The 16,894-nt window shown below is 42.4% G+C and overlaps 2 protein-coding genes across 2 annotated transcripts; both read left to right on the top strand.

Annotated features, from left to right (window-relative positions):
• The first annotated feature begins 10,467 nt into the window (after positions 1–10,467).
• Positions 10,468–11,166, top strand: LOC144531151 (uncharacterized). Its single transcript, XM_078271126.1, has one exon. The coding sequence runs from the start codon at positions 10,468–10,470 to the stop codon at positions 11,164–11,166; it is 699 nt and encodes a 232-aa protein (XP_078127252.1).
• Positions 11,167–12,464: 1,298 nt separating this feature from the next.
• On the top strand, positions 12,465–13,073 carry LOC144531143 (uncharacterized). The gene has a single exon (XM_078271113.1). The coding sequence runs from the start codon at positions 12,465–12,467 to the stop codon at positions 13,071–13,073; it is 609 nt and encodes a 202-aa protein (XP_078127239.1).
• The last annotated feature ends 3,821 nt before the right edge of the window (positions 13,074–16,894 follow it).

Raw genomic sequence — 16,894 nt, 5'->3', positions numbered from 1 at the left:
CCCTGAATATGTACAGAACTTAAAGCCAGATAAAGTACAAGAGGCAGCACTTTTTATTGATTGTATTTGATTAACAATGAAGGCAGAAAATTGTCCGTTTTTTTGTCTAAAATTGTAAGTATGTTATGTTCATATTTACAGTATACGTATGTCCATGTGTATTTTGTATATATGCATATACACTAAGCAGCATAGTGTAGCCAACTTGTAAGAAGGGACTAGGGAAGGATCTTGTCTTCTATCTGTCTTTGTGTGTGTTCAATGTGTTTAATGTTTTGTTTGTTAAAAAAATGTATACATATTTTTAAAATATGTTAACTCAAATATTTAGTTCACACTAAATAAACAAAGACCCTCTACAAAAATGTTAATATGTATCTTTTATCCATGACCAGTTCGTGGGCTTATTTTCCTCAATGTGTGTAATTCTACACGTTCAGATAAAGCACACATCTTTAATCTAAGGTTTAATTAGACTTTGTCAAGGTTTCTGAAATATTTCCATAATTTCACAATCACAGAATTGTCAGGTGAGAAGGCACTCTGCATTCTGGCATTGACAGTGTTGCCAAACTAGAGGTTTCTGATCCAACTCAGTATATGGACACACCGAAAAACAGGGAGTAAACATCCTTACCACTACCTTCATGCATGTACAATATAACAGTTTATATGTTTTGTTAGTCTACATACATACTATATGTGTGCTTGCTTCATTAAGGGAAGTCTTCATTTCTAGAGCAGCGTCTCAGACAGCTCAATGTTAAAATGAATTTCAAATCAGAAAAGCAAATCTAACCTGACAAAGTGAACTATCTATTATAATTCTATTGAGTTTGAAGCAGTTATTATCACTTCATACTTCAGTCCTCCAGAGATTCAGATGTGTATTGATCACAATAAGTTTAATAAAAATACCATCAGAAAATGAGTGTGTGCAGCTTGCATTCACAGACCACCTACTGTTAATATCTGCAACTACAAATATAAATTTTACAGAACTTCAATCCAAGAGATGTAAAGAGAACTAAGCAATGGATTTCATGGTTTTCTCACTGTGTACCCACAACAGTGCCAACTAGTAAAACTCTACAAACAAAAAATTGTGACAGACCGTACTCAAAACATTCATTCATTTCACAATCATAGAATCCACAGAGGAAAAAGGGACTCTGCTCTCTGGTATTTTCTGTATTATGAAACTGGAGTTTTCTGAAATAACTATAAAAGCAGCCAGATCTCTTTACCGGCCACATTCTCCGTTACTGTAAACACAACAGTGTGACTGACAGCGACTGCCCTAAAACAATACAATGATTTGTGCTGCGTGTGCCATCACTCTGCTCTGTTTGGTGTCTGTGAGCCATTCAGCTCCCCTGGTCTGTGAAGTCTTGGTCCATCCTTTGGATCAACTGGATCTGGGTCGTTTGGAGGGAAGATGGGCTATGATTGCAGGCACTCTGAGCACTCTCCCGTACCTGGAGCGATTCAAACAAAGAGACAGTGCCACCGTTAACTTCTCCAGCAACACTAGTGACACTCACATTTCCTACTCTAGCAGCATCCATTTAAATAACAAGTGCCTGTACCATTCCTACAACATCTCCCTGGAAGGCAGCAGCTTCACCTATGATGGGACAGATAAAAGCAACCTCACCGGAAACTTTGTTCACACATCCTGTCCAGACTGCTTGCTGATGCGCTTCAACGTTGAGTCTGGGAAGCGGCAGCACTTCTACCTGTTCAGCAGGAGGAGACAGCTGGAGCAGAAGGAGATGGAGGAGTTCAGAGCTCAGGTGAAGTGTCTGAACATGCCTCCACCTGCTGTGATGGATCCTACCAAGGAGCTTTGTCCACAAGAGGCCGGCGATCCAGCAGCCAACTGAAGAGGAAACAGAGGCGCAAAACAATTGAGAGACAATTAAAAAGACAAGTAGTCCCATAGTGTTGATAACATGTACTGTATGTCACCATCAGTTGATGTTTTGTGGAGATGTTAAATTGTCTTTTCTTTTGTTTCTGAATGCACAACAACATGGCACCATCTAAAAATGTTTCAAGACTTAATTTGACACATTTTCTCTGATATGTTATTAATATAATACAGTAGAACTTACCTATTGTAAACCATCACATCTGTATTTCTATACAAATCTATATATATATATATACATTTAAACTGGAAATAAATGCATTTTTAAGATGCTACTTTCTGAAAAGAATTTGTTTTTCAGATCATTTGAAGATACCTTGAACATGATGAATGACAAAAAAACGTGCAAAAGAAACTAAGATGGAGCTGTTGTCATGACGGACCTCAACTTTAAAATGTATTTTGGAATTCCAATTTCAATCATTCAAATTCATTTCTCAAACACGGACCTTTGTTACCTGAGAGTGAACTGGAAGGCATCACATTGCTCATTCGTTACCTGAGCTAAACAGTTCTCATCACCTGCAAAACTCAGTCCAAACAACACAACTCTTCACACACATCTCAAAACAGGCCAAAGACTTTGAACAATCCTCACTGAGATAACACACACTGTCTCTCAGAACACACTGAGAGTAAAAACACTAGCATCAAACACCAATACAGACATTAGAAACTTTTACAGTTTAAATAATTTCAGTGATTTCACACAAATCAATATTTTTGTAGAGTAGCCTACAAATGAAGCTCAGCACAAATTCTTTCAGGAAGACTTCTAATCACCGCTCTCTCTTCCTAAAACTATTCAGCTGTTAAGAGGCGTTCACTTTTCAGTAAAGCAACCAGAATTGGCCACGAAATTCATGATCCAATCACAGCATGACATCCTGCTTTAAATGTCTTTTCTCTCTGTTGCTGTCAGCTGTCTTTTCAGGCAAATGTGCAACCCTCCTCCTCCTCCTCCCCTTCCACTTCTGGTCATCGTCAACCACGGCACCCTGAGTCCCTTTCCGGCAGACAGCTCGGTCTTCTGGTTCCTTCTCCACCATCACCAGTATCTAGGCTCCATCGGGGGGGGGGGGTATATAGGGGGGGGAGATATGTCTTGGCTTCTCTACCCCTTTAAAAAATGATTTTATAACAATGGAGTCTAATCTCCAAAGACTCTGTCCATTTCATATTATGCATATGTACAATAAGTCTTTGCATATCTGCAACGAAGTCTCTCCTGATTGAATTCTTTCACATGAACTATTACATAACATAACCATTTTTTTAGGTAAACAAGAAGGAATGAAAATCAGCAGTTTGCTTCAATAGATATATTTTTTAATTTTGTCTGTAGTAATTTACATAATTACTGGAAAAAAAAAGAAGTTACAAACTAAAGGTACATAATACGTAATAACAAAGAATTGTAGGGTCAATCCTGCCTCTCTCCAGCATCAGGCCACACGTTTTTATCATCACATTGGATGTCCTTGCTTGCCATGCACCTGCATCATCTATAAATACAAATGAATGTGATGTTTCTATTGCTTACACCTCCATTACTTTCTGAAAGTGCACAGTTTCTCTGTAGTAATTCTAGTGTTTTTCAGATGTTTTATAGCTGTGTATGTAACCTCAGACATCTCACCTGGACATGTTGGTATCTTTGCTCTTTTACCCATTCACTGTTTCTTGCCAACGTTACAGTGTCTAACTGTTTCATTCTTACTTGGTATTCTTTATTTTAAAAAAAAACCATCTTTCTGAGCTTTCCCTACTGTATGTGTTCACTAACAAGTCTGAAACAAGACAACTGCTTAGGCTTTCAGCTGAAATTGCAATCAGCAGTGTTTGAAATGCACCAGGCAGAAATCCATTCTGTTTTGAATGTGTGGTTGTACCGTTTTGACAGCAGTGTGTTAGCATTTGAACAAAGTGCTGTAAATTCACAGTGCTGTGCAGGTTGTGGTTAAAGCCATGGGGTATGTGTTTAGAGTTCTGAAAACTGTGTTCAATTGATGAAAAAGGAACTAGAGTTTGGTCCACATGAACTGCTGCTGTGCAGACTGTAGTTAGAGTTTTGCACGTATCTCCAGTTTTGCCCACTGTCATTTAGCAATCGAAAAAAGCTGTTAGAGAGGATAGAGCTTTTTCACAGCAGACGTTTTAAATAGGAAAAGCACACTAATAACACTAACAACGACTCTGTTCTTTTTTAAGTGAGAGAGACAGTGAGTCAGCATGCACAATCCAAGAATTCTGAAATCAAATCATCATTACACCTGTCAAAAATCCTATGAAAAATCGAGGAAGGGATGAAGTGACCCGGGGCCCCCGTCTGGAGCCAGGCCCAGATGGAGGGCTCGTCAGCGAGCGTCTGGTGGCCGGGTTTGCCACGGAGCCCGGCCGGGCACAGCCCGAAAAAGCTACGTGGCGGACATCTCTCCATCCCATGGGCCCACCACCTGTGGGAGGAACCGCTGGGGTCGGGTGCGCTGCCACATGGGTGGCAGTGAAGGTCAGGGGCCTCGCCGGACCAGACCCGGGCAGCAGAGGCTGGCTCTGGGGACGTGGAATGTCACCTCTCTGTGGGGGAAGGAGCCGGAACTTGTGCGGGAGGTGGAGCGCTACCGGTTAGATCTGGTAGGGCTTACCTCTATGCACAGTCTTGGTTCTGGAACCATACTCCTGGATAGGGGTTGGACTCTTTTCTTCTCCGGAGTTGCCCAGGGTGTGAGGCGCCGGGCGGGTGTGGGGATACTCACAAGCCCCCGGCTGAGCGCCGCTACGTTGGAGTTTAACCCGGTGGACGAGAGGGTCGCCTCCCTACGCCTGTGGGTTGTGGGGGGGAAAACTCTGACTGTTGTTTGTGCATATGCACCAAACAAGAGTTCAGAGTATTCAGCCTTCTTGGAGACCTTGAGTGGAGTCCTGCATGGGGCTCCAGTCGGGGACGCCATAGTTCTGCTGGGGAACTTCAACGCGCACGTGGGCAATGATGGAGACACATGGAGAGGCGTGATTGGGAGGAACGGCCTCCCTGATCTAAACCAGAGAGGTTTTTTGTCGTTGGACTTCTGTGCTAGTCATGGATTGTCTATAACGAACACCATGTTCGAACATAGGGATGCTCATAAGTGTACTTGGTACCAGAGCACCCTAGGCCAAAGGTCAATGATCGATTTTATAATTGTTTCATCTGATCTGAGGCCGTATGTTTTGGACACTCGGGTGAAGAGAGGGGGCTGTCAACTGATCACCATCTGGTGGTGAGTTGGGTCAGGGGGTGGGGGAAGACTCTGGACAGACCTGGTAAGCCCAAACGGGTAGTGCGGGTAAATTGGGAACGTCTGGAGGAGGCCCCTGTCCGACAGACTTTCAACACACACCTCCGGCGGAGTTTTTCACGCATCCCTGTGGAGGCTGGGGGCATTGACCCCGAGTGGACAATGTTCAAAGTTTCCGTTGCTGAAGCTGCGGTGAGGAGCTGTGGTCTTAGGGTCTTAGGTGCCTCAAGGGGCGGTAACCCACGAACACCATGGTGGACACCGGTGGTCAGGGAAGCCGTCCGACTGAAGAAGGAGTCTTTCCGGGATATGTTATCCCAGACGACTCCGGAGGCAGTTGCAAGGTACCGAAGGGCCTGAAGGGCTGCAGCCTCTGCCGTGAAAGAGGCAAAGCAGCGTGTGTGGGAGAAGTTCGGAGAAGACATGGAGAAGGACTTTCGGTCGGCACCAAGGTGCTTCTGGAAAACCGTTCGCCACCTCAGGAGGGGGAAGCGGGGAACCATCCAAGCTGTGTACAGTAAGGATGGGACGCTGTTGACCTCAACTGAGGAGGTAATAAGGCGGTGGAAGGAGCACTTTGAGGAACTCCTAAATCCAACTAATACGCCCTCTATGGTAGAGGCAGAGCTGGAGGATGATGGGGGATTGTTGTCAATTTCCCTGGTGGAGGTTGCTGAAGTAGTTAAACAACTCCACAGTGGCAAAGCCCCAGGAATTGATGAGATCCGTCCAGAAATGCTTAAAGCTCTGGGTGTGGAGGGGTTGTCTTGGTTGACACGCCTCTTCAACATTGCGTGGAAGTCTGGGACGGTGCCTAAGGAGTGGCAGACCGGGGTGGTGGTTCTCCTTTTTAAAAAGGGGGACCAGAGGGTGTGTGCCAATTACAGGGGTATCACACTTCTCAGCCTCCCCGGTAAAGTCTACTCCAAGGTGCTGGAAAGGAGGGTTCGGTCGATAGTCGAATCTCAGGTTGAAGAGGAACAATGCGGATTCCGTCCTGGTCGTGGAACAACGGACCAGATCTTTACTCTCGCAAGGATCCTGGAGGGAGCCTGGGAGTATGCTCAACCAGTCTACATGTGTTTTGTGGATCTGGAGAAGGCGTATGATACTGTGGGAGGTACAGCGGGAGTAAGGATTGAGGGGGTCCCTTCTCAGGGCCATCCAATCTCTGTAAGACCAAAGCGAGAGCTGTGTCCAGGTTCTCGGCAGTAAGTCGGACTCGTTTCAGGTGAGAGTTGGCCTCCGCCAGGGCTGCGCTTTGTCACCAATCCTGTTTGTAGTATTTATGGACAGGATATCGAGGCATAGTCGGGGTGGAGAGGGGTTGCAGTTCGGTGGGCTGGGGATCTCATCACTGCTTTTTGCAGATGATGTGGTCCTGATGGCATCATCGGCCTGTGACCTTCAGCACTCACTGGATCGGTTTGCAGCCGAGTGTGAAGCGGCTGGGATGAGGATCAGCACCTCTAAATCGGAGGCCATGGTTCTCAGCAGGAAACCGATGGAGTGCCTTCTCCAGGTAGGGAATGAGTCCTTACCCCAAGTGAAGGAGTTCAAGTACCTTGGGGTCTTGTTCGCGAGTGAGGGGATGATGGAGCGGGAGATTGGTCGGAGAATCGGCACAGCAGGTGCGGTATTACATTGAATTTATCGCACCGTTGTGACGAAAAGACAGCTGAGCGAGAAGGCAAAGCTCTCAATCTACCGGTCAGTTTTTGTTCCTACACTCACCTATGGTCATGAAGGCTGGGTCATGACCGAAAGAACAAGATCCAGGGTACAAGCGGCCGAAATGGGTTTCCTCAGGAGGGTAGCTGGCGTCTCCCTTAGAGATAGGGTGAGAAGCTCAGTTATCCGTGAGGAGCTCGGAGTAGAGCCGCTGCTCCTTTGCGTCGAAAGGAGCCAGTTGAGGTGGTTCAGGCATCTGGTAAGGATGCCCCCTGGGCGCCTCCCTAGGGAGGTGTTCCAGGCACGTCCAGCTGGGAGGAGGCCTCGGGGGAGACCCAGGACTAGGTGGAGGGATCATATCTCTAACCTGGCCTGGGAACGCCTCGGGATCCCCCAGTCGGAGCTGGTTAATGTGGCCCGGGAAAGGGAAGTTTGGGGTCCCCTGCTGGAGCTGCTACCCCCGCGACCCGACCCCGGATAAGCGGATGAAGATGGATGGATGGATGGATTACACCTGTGCTTTTCCTACTGTGACATGTCAAAACGTCTTCTAAGAAAAAGTATGTAAAACCCTGATTATTAACACCCAACAGCAGTTATCATTCAAATCAGCAGTGTCTTCCAGTATTCCAAGAGAAACACAAAATATTCTCAGAATTTTAATCTAAGAAAATTAGACACAAAACACAAAAAGAATGATTTTATTATATTAATAACACGTAGAACACAGTGAACCCACAACACTGCAGAATTAAAAGAGCCAATAAGTAAACCTCTAGTGTAAACGCTCAAAAGTCACAGTACTCAAAACATTATTTAATTTCACAATCACAGAATTTACAAGTGAAAGAGGGACTCTGCTCTCTGGTATTTTCTGTATTGTGAAACTAGAGTACTGGTTTCTAAGACAACTATAAAGCAGCCAGATCTCTTTACCGGTCACATTCTCCATTGAACACAACAGTGTTACTGACAGAGGTTTCCCAGCGACCGCCTTCAAAAAACACAATATGTTTTTTGCTGTGGGCACCACTGTTCTCCTGTGCCTGATGTCTGTGAGCCATTCAGCTCCTCTGGCCTGTGAAGTCTTGGTCCGGCCTTTGGATCAACTGGATCATCGTCATTTGGAGGGAAGATGGGCTATGGTTGCAGCCAGTCTGAGTCATCTACCACTCATGGAGCGATTAAGAAGCAGAGACAGTGCCACTACTGACTTCTCCAGCAACACCTCCAGTGAAACCAACATCTCCTTGAGTCGCAGCATGCGTTTAGATAACAAGTGCCACTATGGATCATACAACATCTCCCTGGAGGGCAGCCGCTTCACCTTTGATGATGGCAACGTCACCACAACCTTCATCTATACATCCTGTCATGACTGCATACTATTGAGCTTTGATGTTGAGTCTGGGAAGCGGCAGCACTTCTATCTGTTCAGCAGGAGGAGACAGCTGGAGCAGAAGGAGATGGAGGAGTTCAGAGCTCAGGTGAAGTGTCTGAACATGCCTCCACCTGTTGTGATGGATCCTACCAAGGAGCTTTGTCCACAAGAGACGGCCGGCGATCCAGCAGCCAACTGAAGAGGAAACAGAAGAACTAAAAGACATTTAAAAGAGAATTAGTCACACAGTTTTAATAAATAGTACGTCAAAATCAGTGATGATGTTCTGTGTTTCTGTGTCTGTCTATTGTACCTTTTAACTGATCTGTAACTTGAATTAAATTTATTTTCATGATGCAAGCTTTTTTTGCTTGTTTGAGTCTGAGTTTGTTATTTGAAACAATTGACCACATTTTGTGACACAAAGAGAAATATACAGTATATGCAATTCAGTGTCCGCTTAAGTGGCAACATTATATTTAAAAAGAACATATTTGAACATGGCATGCTCAATGATAAATTACATTTTAAAGAACGTTTTAAAATGTTGTTTGTATTGAACGTAACTGAAAACAAATTCTCTGTATCAGCAGAGGTTTCACGGGCAGTTTTCAAGGGCTGTAAAACGTGATTTGATATTCAGTTTGATATTCAACCACCACCACCATCAAAGAGCTTTACATACAAAGGGATCACAATCTCCAAGGCTGCACATAGTGTCACCACAGTCTAAAACTTCAGCATCCTGACTTGATCAGCAAGTTGTAAATAAATTGTAATTTTTGAGAGTGATCATTTTAAGCATTTTAATAATGAAATTGATTTGTGCAAACACAAGTTTTATTTATGTCTATTTGTCATATGTCAGGTATGCAAAGTGGAGATGGGATTTGATGGTCTCTTTATTTTTGTCTTCCTCAGGCTTAGATGTTTTCATCATATAAACTGCTTAAAAAGTAATTTGAAAAAGTAAAATATAAAAACAGCACAATTGCATTTTTATTAACAATTTGTGCCTAAGAGTCAACCAACAACACCACAGGCACGGTGGTAAGAGGTAGGAGAGGGCCAACCAGTGTTAATATTTAATAGTCACACAGTACACAAACCATTCCTTCATTTCACAACCAGAGAATCCACACATGGAAACGGGGACTCTGCTCTTTGGCATTGGTAGCATTTTGAAACTGGAGGTCTCTAAAACCCGGGGCGGATTGGCCATCTGGCAATTCTGGCAAATGCCAGAGGGGCCGGACCATTTTTTTTAAATGTGGGCCGGTCAAAAAAATGTTTTTAATAAACAAATAAATTGTCTTTACAGGCAGACAGAGCATAGGACGGATTTTTATTGCTTGCACGATTTCACTATGGTTATAATAATAATAATAATAATAATAATAATAATAATAATAATTATTATTATTATTATTATTATTATTATTATTATTATTATAACAATAACAATAATAAATATTAAGCATTTGGCCAGTCGGCAACGGCCTGGTCCCGAGATGGGCCGACCGACCCATCCAGAAGTTACTCAAATTGGGACGTTCAGTCAAAATCAAGCACGTCACCTTCAAACGGGATCTCCGTTTGCAGGGTTCAGGCTGTACCGGACCCTCCCGGTGATCATGCTGCTCTGGGGGAGCGGCTGCAGCAGCGAGAAGCTGCTGACGGGCGCAGAGCTTTGCCGGAGCTCCGACTGCTGTCTGTCCGCAGACAGATTTCCTTGCCATAAATATAGACGTTTTTACCATAAATTGGTGCCCAAAAATGTATCAGAATGCAGGAATTTAAGTCTTTTACCCTCAAAACTTTGTGCTCCCCCAAAGACCAATTCTGAGCAAGGAAAAACCCTGAAGTATAATCACAGCCATAAAAACATATTTAAATTGCAGAATTAGAGAGTTAAAACAGATGAAAAGATGGAGAACCAGACAGACAATATGTACAGCGTCAACAGAGAGAAACACAGACAAGCAGACAGACAGTGACAACAAAGAACAACATACTGTAGAGAATGACAGTAACCGCATACAAACGGCATAAACACAAATTTGTTATAAACGTGTGCTCTTTAAAAAGTAGCAAGCATTGTTTGTCAGTTACTTACATTAAGTGTTTAAAAATTTGTTACATAAGGTACTGCTTCTATTATTTCACCATATGTACACAAATGTAATTAGTGAATGCACGTGTCCATGGGTGGGGCTGCATGGGGTGGTGATGTGGGCTGGTGTGGCTACAGTGCCAGGGCTGGATTTTTGTCCCAGTCCGCCCCTGGAGACAGAGATACAGAAATGTTTACTGAGGGTTCCATCTTTCTCCTCTGCCTGGTGTCTGTGAGCCGTTCAGCTCCTCTGGGTTGTGAAGTCTTGGTCCGGCCTTTGAATCAATTGGATCCTCATCATTTGGAGGGCAGATGGGCTTTAGTTGCAGACAGTCTGAGCACACCCATACTAGAAAATCCCACAGGCAGCATGACCGTGTACTTCTCCAATTCCAGTGAAACCTCTGTCTATTCCTACACTCAGGGCAATCGTTTGGATGACCAGTGCTTTTATCTGTTTTACAACTTCTCAATAGAAAGCAGCACTTTCACCCATAATCTGGACGATTTCTTCAACCTCACCGGGTCCTTCCTGTATACATCCTGTCCAGACTGTCTCGTGATTCGCTGGGTTCTGGAGAGAGAGACTAGGGCGTCAGTAGACTTCTACCTGTTCAGCAGGAGGAGACAGCTGGAGCAGAAGGAGATGGAGGAGTTCAGAGCTCAGGTGGAGTGTCTGAACATGCCTCCACCTGCTGTGATGGATCCTACCAAGGAGCTTTGTCCAAAACAGACCACCAGTGATCCAGCAGCTCACACTGATGCAAAGACAGAGGTACAAAAGGCCTAAGAGACTTTGATTAATTAACTAATGATATTTGGCAACATATTGTAAATGACATTGCACTACAGTGCTGTATGTCAATGACAGGATGTTGAGCAGTATGCATTATCAAGTTGCATTTGTTGTTCATTAACTTTCATTGGAAGTGTATTTTTTATTTTTGGCAAACTTGCCAGGAATGTCGGATTTTTGCATTAGGGCACTTAAAGGATAAACTCAGTATTTTGGGAAATGCACTTATTTGCTTTCTTACTGAGAGTTTCTGAGAAGATCCCTTCTCATTTAGAGGAATAAAGTTTGCCAAAATGTTTAACTTTTGCTTTAAACAATAAATAGTTTCAATCATTATGGTAAATTGCATTATGAATAATACTTTTTAATGCAATACATTTTGACTTGTCACTGTAAAAGCACATGATGGCTAAAGTCCATTTAGCTGCCTTAGTTTTAGGGTCCTGGTATCGACTGACTGTCACACTGTCACATGACACTTCAGTGAACAGAGCTATGGTTATTGTTATTAGTAACACCTGTGTTTTTACTGCTATAGCCAAAATGTCTGCTGTAAAAAAGACCTATTGTAGCTAAGAACATTCACTGGACACATACCATTTCTGTGAGTGATTTATACCTAAATGTATATGTGTTTTCTCCCATATAAGTGGACGAAATGTAATGTTTAGGTGACAGGGTTACAAACTGGAGGAGTCTTTTCTCTTTGTCATTTAAATGTTTTAACCACATACCATTGGCGTGTCTACAGATCCACACTAATCATGATTTTTCTTTAATGCACCAGTGTTTAAAAAAGTCTTTCAATAATAATATGCACGTATCTTTAACAAACCTCTCTCCAAAGTCTTTATATTAGCTCACCTCCCATTTTCTTCCAAGCAGAGAATAACAGAAAATCCTTGAATGCTATCAACAGAATCATAGAGTTCATTGCCTGAAGTGACATGCATGTTGTCTTTTATCTCTAGATTCAACAAATATCTTGGTTTTGAACGTGACTATATTGTACATAAATACTGGACGCATTGGTTGCATGTTGCCTAATAGTACAACTAGTAATCAAACTTTCTTTCATTGCACAATAATGGACTCAACAGTAACTGTAGATAACGGGTCATGAACCTGTACTGTGTAGCAAGACTGGACTCTGGATTCTTAATGCAAGTTGTACTATAAAACTGGACAAGCATTCTTCATCCAGCTCCACTCTATAGGTGAGAAATTACAACTGGGACCACAGATTAAAAGGTGAATAGAAGATATCAACACAGAATCAGTATAATTTCAACATGTTTGCTATTTTTGCTACCTTTCTCCTCTGCTTGATGTCTGTGAGCCGTTCAGCTCCTCTGGTCTGTGAAAAATTGGTCCAGCCTTTGAATCAGCTGGATCCTCATCATTTGGAGGGCAGATGGGCTTTAGTTGCAGGCAGTCTCAACAACCTGCCCTCCATGGAGGCCCTGAGACTAAGAGACAGCATCACTATGTACATCTCCAACTCCAGTGAAACGTCCAACTTCTCTTATACCCAAATCAACCGCTTTGGTGATCAATGCCAGTACCTGCACTACAAAATCTTGGTAAAGGGCAGCACTTTCACCTTTGATGTGGGGAATCGCTTCGAGCTCAACGGGACTTTACTCTATACGTCCTGTCCAGACTGTGTCGTTATGCGGTGGATTGTGAAGTCAAACAAGAGGCAATCTGAAGACTTGTACCTGCTGAGCAGAAGGAGGGAGGTGGAGGAGAAGGAGTTGGATGAGTTCAAGGCTCAGCTGAATTGTCATCAGCTGCCTACACCTGTTGTTAAGGATCATACCAAGGAGCTTTGTCCACAACTACCCGAGAGCCGACCAACAGCAGCAACAGTTCAGATTGAAGAGAAAACAGAGGAATAAAAGGCATGAGGGACTTTGGCACATTGGTACATTATATTCAGTCACAGTATTGGAAAAAAGGACAGTATGAATGGATGAATGAATGAATGAACAAATGAATGAATGCAATGAATATCTTTCATCATGGAGAGATGTCGCCCTAAATCAGCCCTTGAACGCTGCCAATACAGCATGACCTGATGGGATTTATTTTGTTTGAATGTCTATTTCTGATTTATTCATGTATTGTCATTTGGCAGACATATCCCTGTGGTAATGCAGCAGACAGTTTAAACAATCAGTGGGTTTTTTTTTCTTTTACCAATACATGGACACTTGCATGCTTGTAATTAATGCACTCTCGATGGAAATGAAATTATTTTTGGCAACCTTCTCGGGAATTTTAGATTCAACTTCTGCATTCAAGGGTCAAAAGGAAAGAGGGTGTTGTATGTCTTTTGAGGCAAATTTGTGAATTGTGATTTAGGCTATATGAATAAAATTGACTTGACTTGATTTGACTACTTTAAAAAAAAAAAATAGATGTATTCATCAGAGGGCTGTAAATTGCATCTTTTCTGTGATATATACCAAAATGTAATGTAAAGAAAATGTCACACTGTTTTTCCCCCAGATATAAGAGGACAAAATTAAAGCGTGTAGTGATGTACTCACCTCCTTATCCCTCTGGTACATTCTTTATTCAATTGCATTGTATAATAATGCATGTGTGTTGCTCACTAATTGGATTGGTACTATACATTTTCAAATCCACAACAATACGGTAAGCCTCAAGCACACGTGTTAGGTCATGCACACATGCCCAGTCTTGAGTATGTGTTGGTGAATGTTTGCAAGTGTGAGAACGGAATGCAAATGTGGGCGTGCACAATCGGTGTCCAGGGGGTGTTAGTGTGCACAAGGGAGGAGATTCAGGCAAGCGAGCTGTAGAGCTGTGAGCAAAGAGATTCCTTTTGTGTTGATTAAACATCAGTGACATGAAACAAGAAACAAGTGTGCATTCTCAGAAATGAGAGTCTTTTGTCATTGGAGGGCATCTTCAAAGAATTTTGTTAACAGGTATGTGCAACTATATAGTCCATTATTCTGGAATTTACTTTTGCTTTTGTTGAATTTTAAATTTCCATACACATACATCCTTTATATTCCAATCAGGTAAAGAATTACTACAATAGAACTGTGGTGATTCCAAACAGCCAGGTATGTCGAGTTCGGATTATCCTGGTGTTACCTTTTGCCACAATGACTAAAGCATATCAAGGTAAGTGACTGTAAAATGTGCAAAGAACCATGTCAGCAACCATTAGAGAGCAGAAGAACGAACTCTAATTAGGGATAAAGTTGGCTGCAATTATTTAAATTAATTTGCATTTTTGTCAAATTTCCTCAGATCATGAACTACTGCTTAGGACACTGCTGACCCCCAAAAAAGGGCAGATATGTTTTTTTGTGTGCTATATTTTCTTTTGATAAAGTGAGCCCCCTTTGTGGATAATGAGCAAAACATAAGTCTGTTATGTAATGGAGTTTTAATCCGCAATCTCTTGCAACCTCCCTTACCCAAAAAGAGAGTTGGAGAACCTTTAGTTAAATTCTGCCAGCTGCCTCTGAGCATCTTGGAATATAAAAAAAAACAGCATGTCATATTAGATACAGTATATAATGCAGTTAGTTTGTTGAAGCAAATGCACAAAAGGGAAATATCTCATTAGGGAATTCCAGAGTTTATACCCAGAGTAGTCAGATTACATTAACATACCACAATATCAATGAGGGGATTGTTTCACTGCTGTAGCGTTGCAGGATCATTGTATTAATTCATTTAAGCTTGTTAACGCTGGGGTAGGCCAAAAACCTGCCAGTATTATGAACTGCAGCTCCCCCCTCTCTGTCCTCAGCCCCTCCCTTAATACAGTGACCTGTAGGAGTACTAGTCATTCATTACAATCATCCCCATCATCATTGTGATACTGATGCCATTATATAGCTTCAACTCTATGAGAATAATCGTCCTGTTTTACAAAGCCCTTTAAGATAACATACTGTCATTTGAGGCTCTAGCTAGCTACCGAAACATGAACTTGAATTAGCCGCAGCAACTTTTAGCAACATTTTCTCTCCATCTCTAAAACGCTTCACTTTCTCTGAAATGACCAGATACTTTCTATGTCTGGAATCTGTAAAGGTGCAGTATGTATAAAACTCAATCAATGATCGAGTCTCATTTAGACACAGGGATAACTTTGTGGGAATGCAAACTATCCCATTCCCCCTCCCACTCATCCCATGAGAAAACAGCCAGTCTGACAGCAGCAGTCAGCGGTACTGCAAAAAGTCAGTAGCACATTCAGAGTCCACTCTAATAAGCTGTTTGTTCATCATGTAGACATAGAACAATATACTCACATTTTTAAATATATGGTGAAGTGATAGCAACACAATTTTACCAATGACAGCCCAAATACAGTGATGGTATGCAGCTTGTAAGTGGTTCCCAAAACTAACCGTTGTTGTTTGCAAACAGTGTCTGTCATAACTCTCATGACTCACTGCTCTCATTCTAATTAACTCACATTAGGCCATGTTGTTCTGCCCTGGTGCCTACAGTACAGTACATGCTCTACCATAATTGTTATGGCTTCGTTCTGCCATGTCATGCTGTCCTTATTATCTCTACATGAAGAAGGGGCTGCACTGGAACTATCTATCTATCTCTCTATCTATCTATCTATCTATCTATCTATCTATCTATCTATCTATCTATCTATCTATCTATCTATCTATTGTATCTGTCCATCTGTCCCAATTCATCATTAGAGACTAGTCATCCCCAGTGCTGTGATCTACATTCCCTTAATGATCAGTCACAGTGTTGTCCAGCCAAAGTGGCTTGGCAAGAATCAACATGAATGGGAATGGCAGTTTGTCAGGAGCCAGGCTGAAAGACAATGATGGAAGAGCTTTGTGTGTGTGTGTGTGTGTGTGTGTGTGTGTGTGTGTGTGTGTGTGTGTGTGTGTGTGTGTGTGTGTGTGTGTGTGTGTGTGTGTGTGTGTGTGTGTGTGTGTGTGATACTGAGCCATTCTCCATCCTGTAAGTAGATTAAAGAAAGGTGTGTTCAGCAGAAAACTGTATACGTTGCAGAGTGGAGTAGAGTAGCTAGCCAATCACAAAGTTACAAGCAGCCTGCCTATCATACAATAAGAAGAGCACTCAGTATCTGCCATTGAAAAAGATACGCACCGCACATCAACTGGATTGCTTAAATCTTGCACCAGCTATCATATACAATTCTTTGCACGAATACAAACAGCAAAAAGGGGACAAGTTAAAGTAAAAATACATAAAGTGTAATATTAAGGTACTGGGCTACCAAAAGCAATAGGCAAGATGTAAAGCAATTGTTTGTATTATTCTTTATTTATTTTGTATTTTCAACATTTTCTTTAAAATATGCATTCCTTTCTACAAGTTGTAGCGTTGCAAGACTGAACAGGAGGTTGGATGAGGTTTAAAAACAAAAAATTAAAACAAAGCACTTTGCATTTCAAAACTAAGCCACACTAAATGTCAGAGTAAATACAGTCTGATAATTCCCAGCGCGGTAATACTAGTCATTTCATCTGCTTTGAAATAATGGGGTGTAAAATGGGAGGCCATGTTTGTTGTTCAACTCCGTTAATCACGCTGTTGTTCCCCCTTTCCCTTTCTGTGTTCCTGTGCTTTCACTCAGACTGACTGGCTGGAGGCCGAACATCCTGACTGCTCCAAATAGTTTTATATCAGCAGACTTGTGACCATGGCAACAAAGCCCGTGGCCTGG

Source organism: Sander vitreus, chromosome 2, assembly GCF_031162955.1.
Source record: "Sander vitreus isolate 19-12246 chromosome 2, sanVit1, whole genome shotgun sequence".
NCBI lineage: Eukaryota > Metazoa > Chordata > Actinopteri > Perciformes > Percidae > Sander > Sander vitreus.
This window is presented reverse-complemented; position numbering and strand designations above follow the sequence as displayed.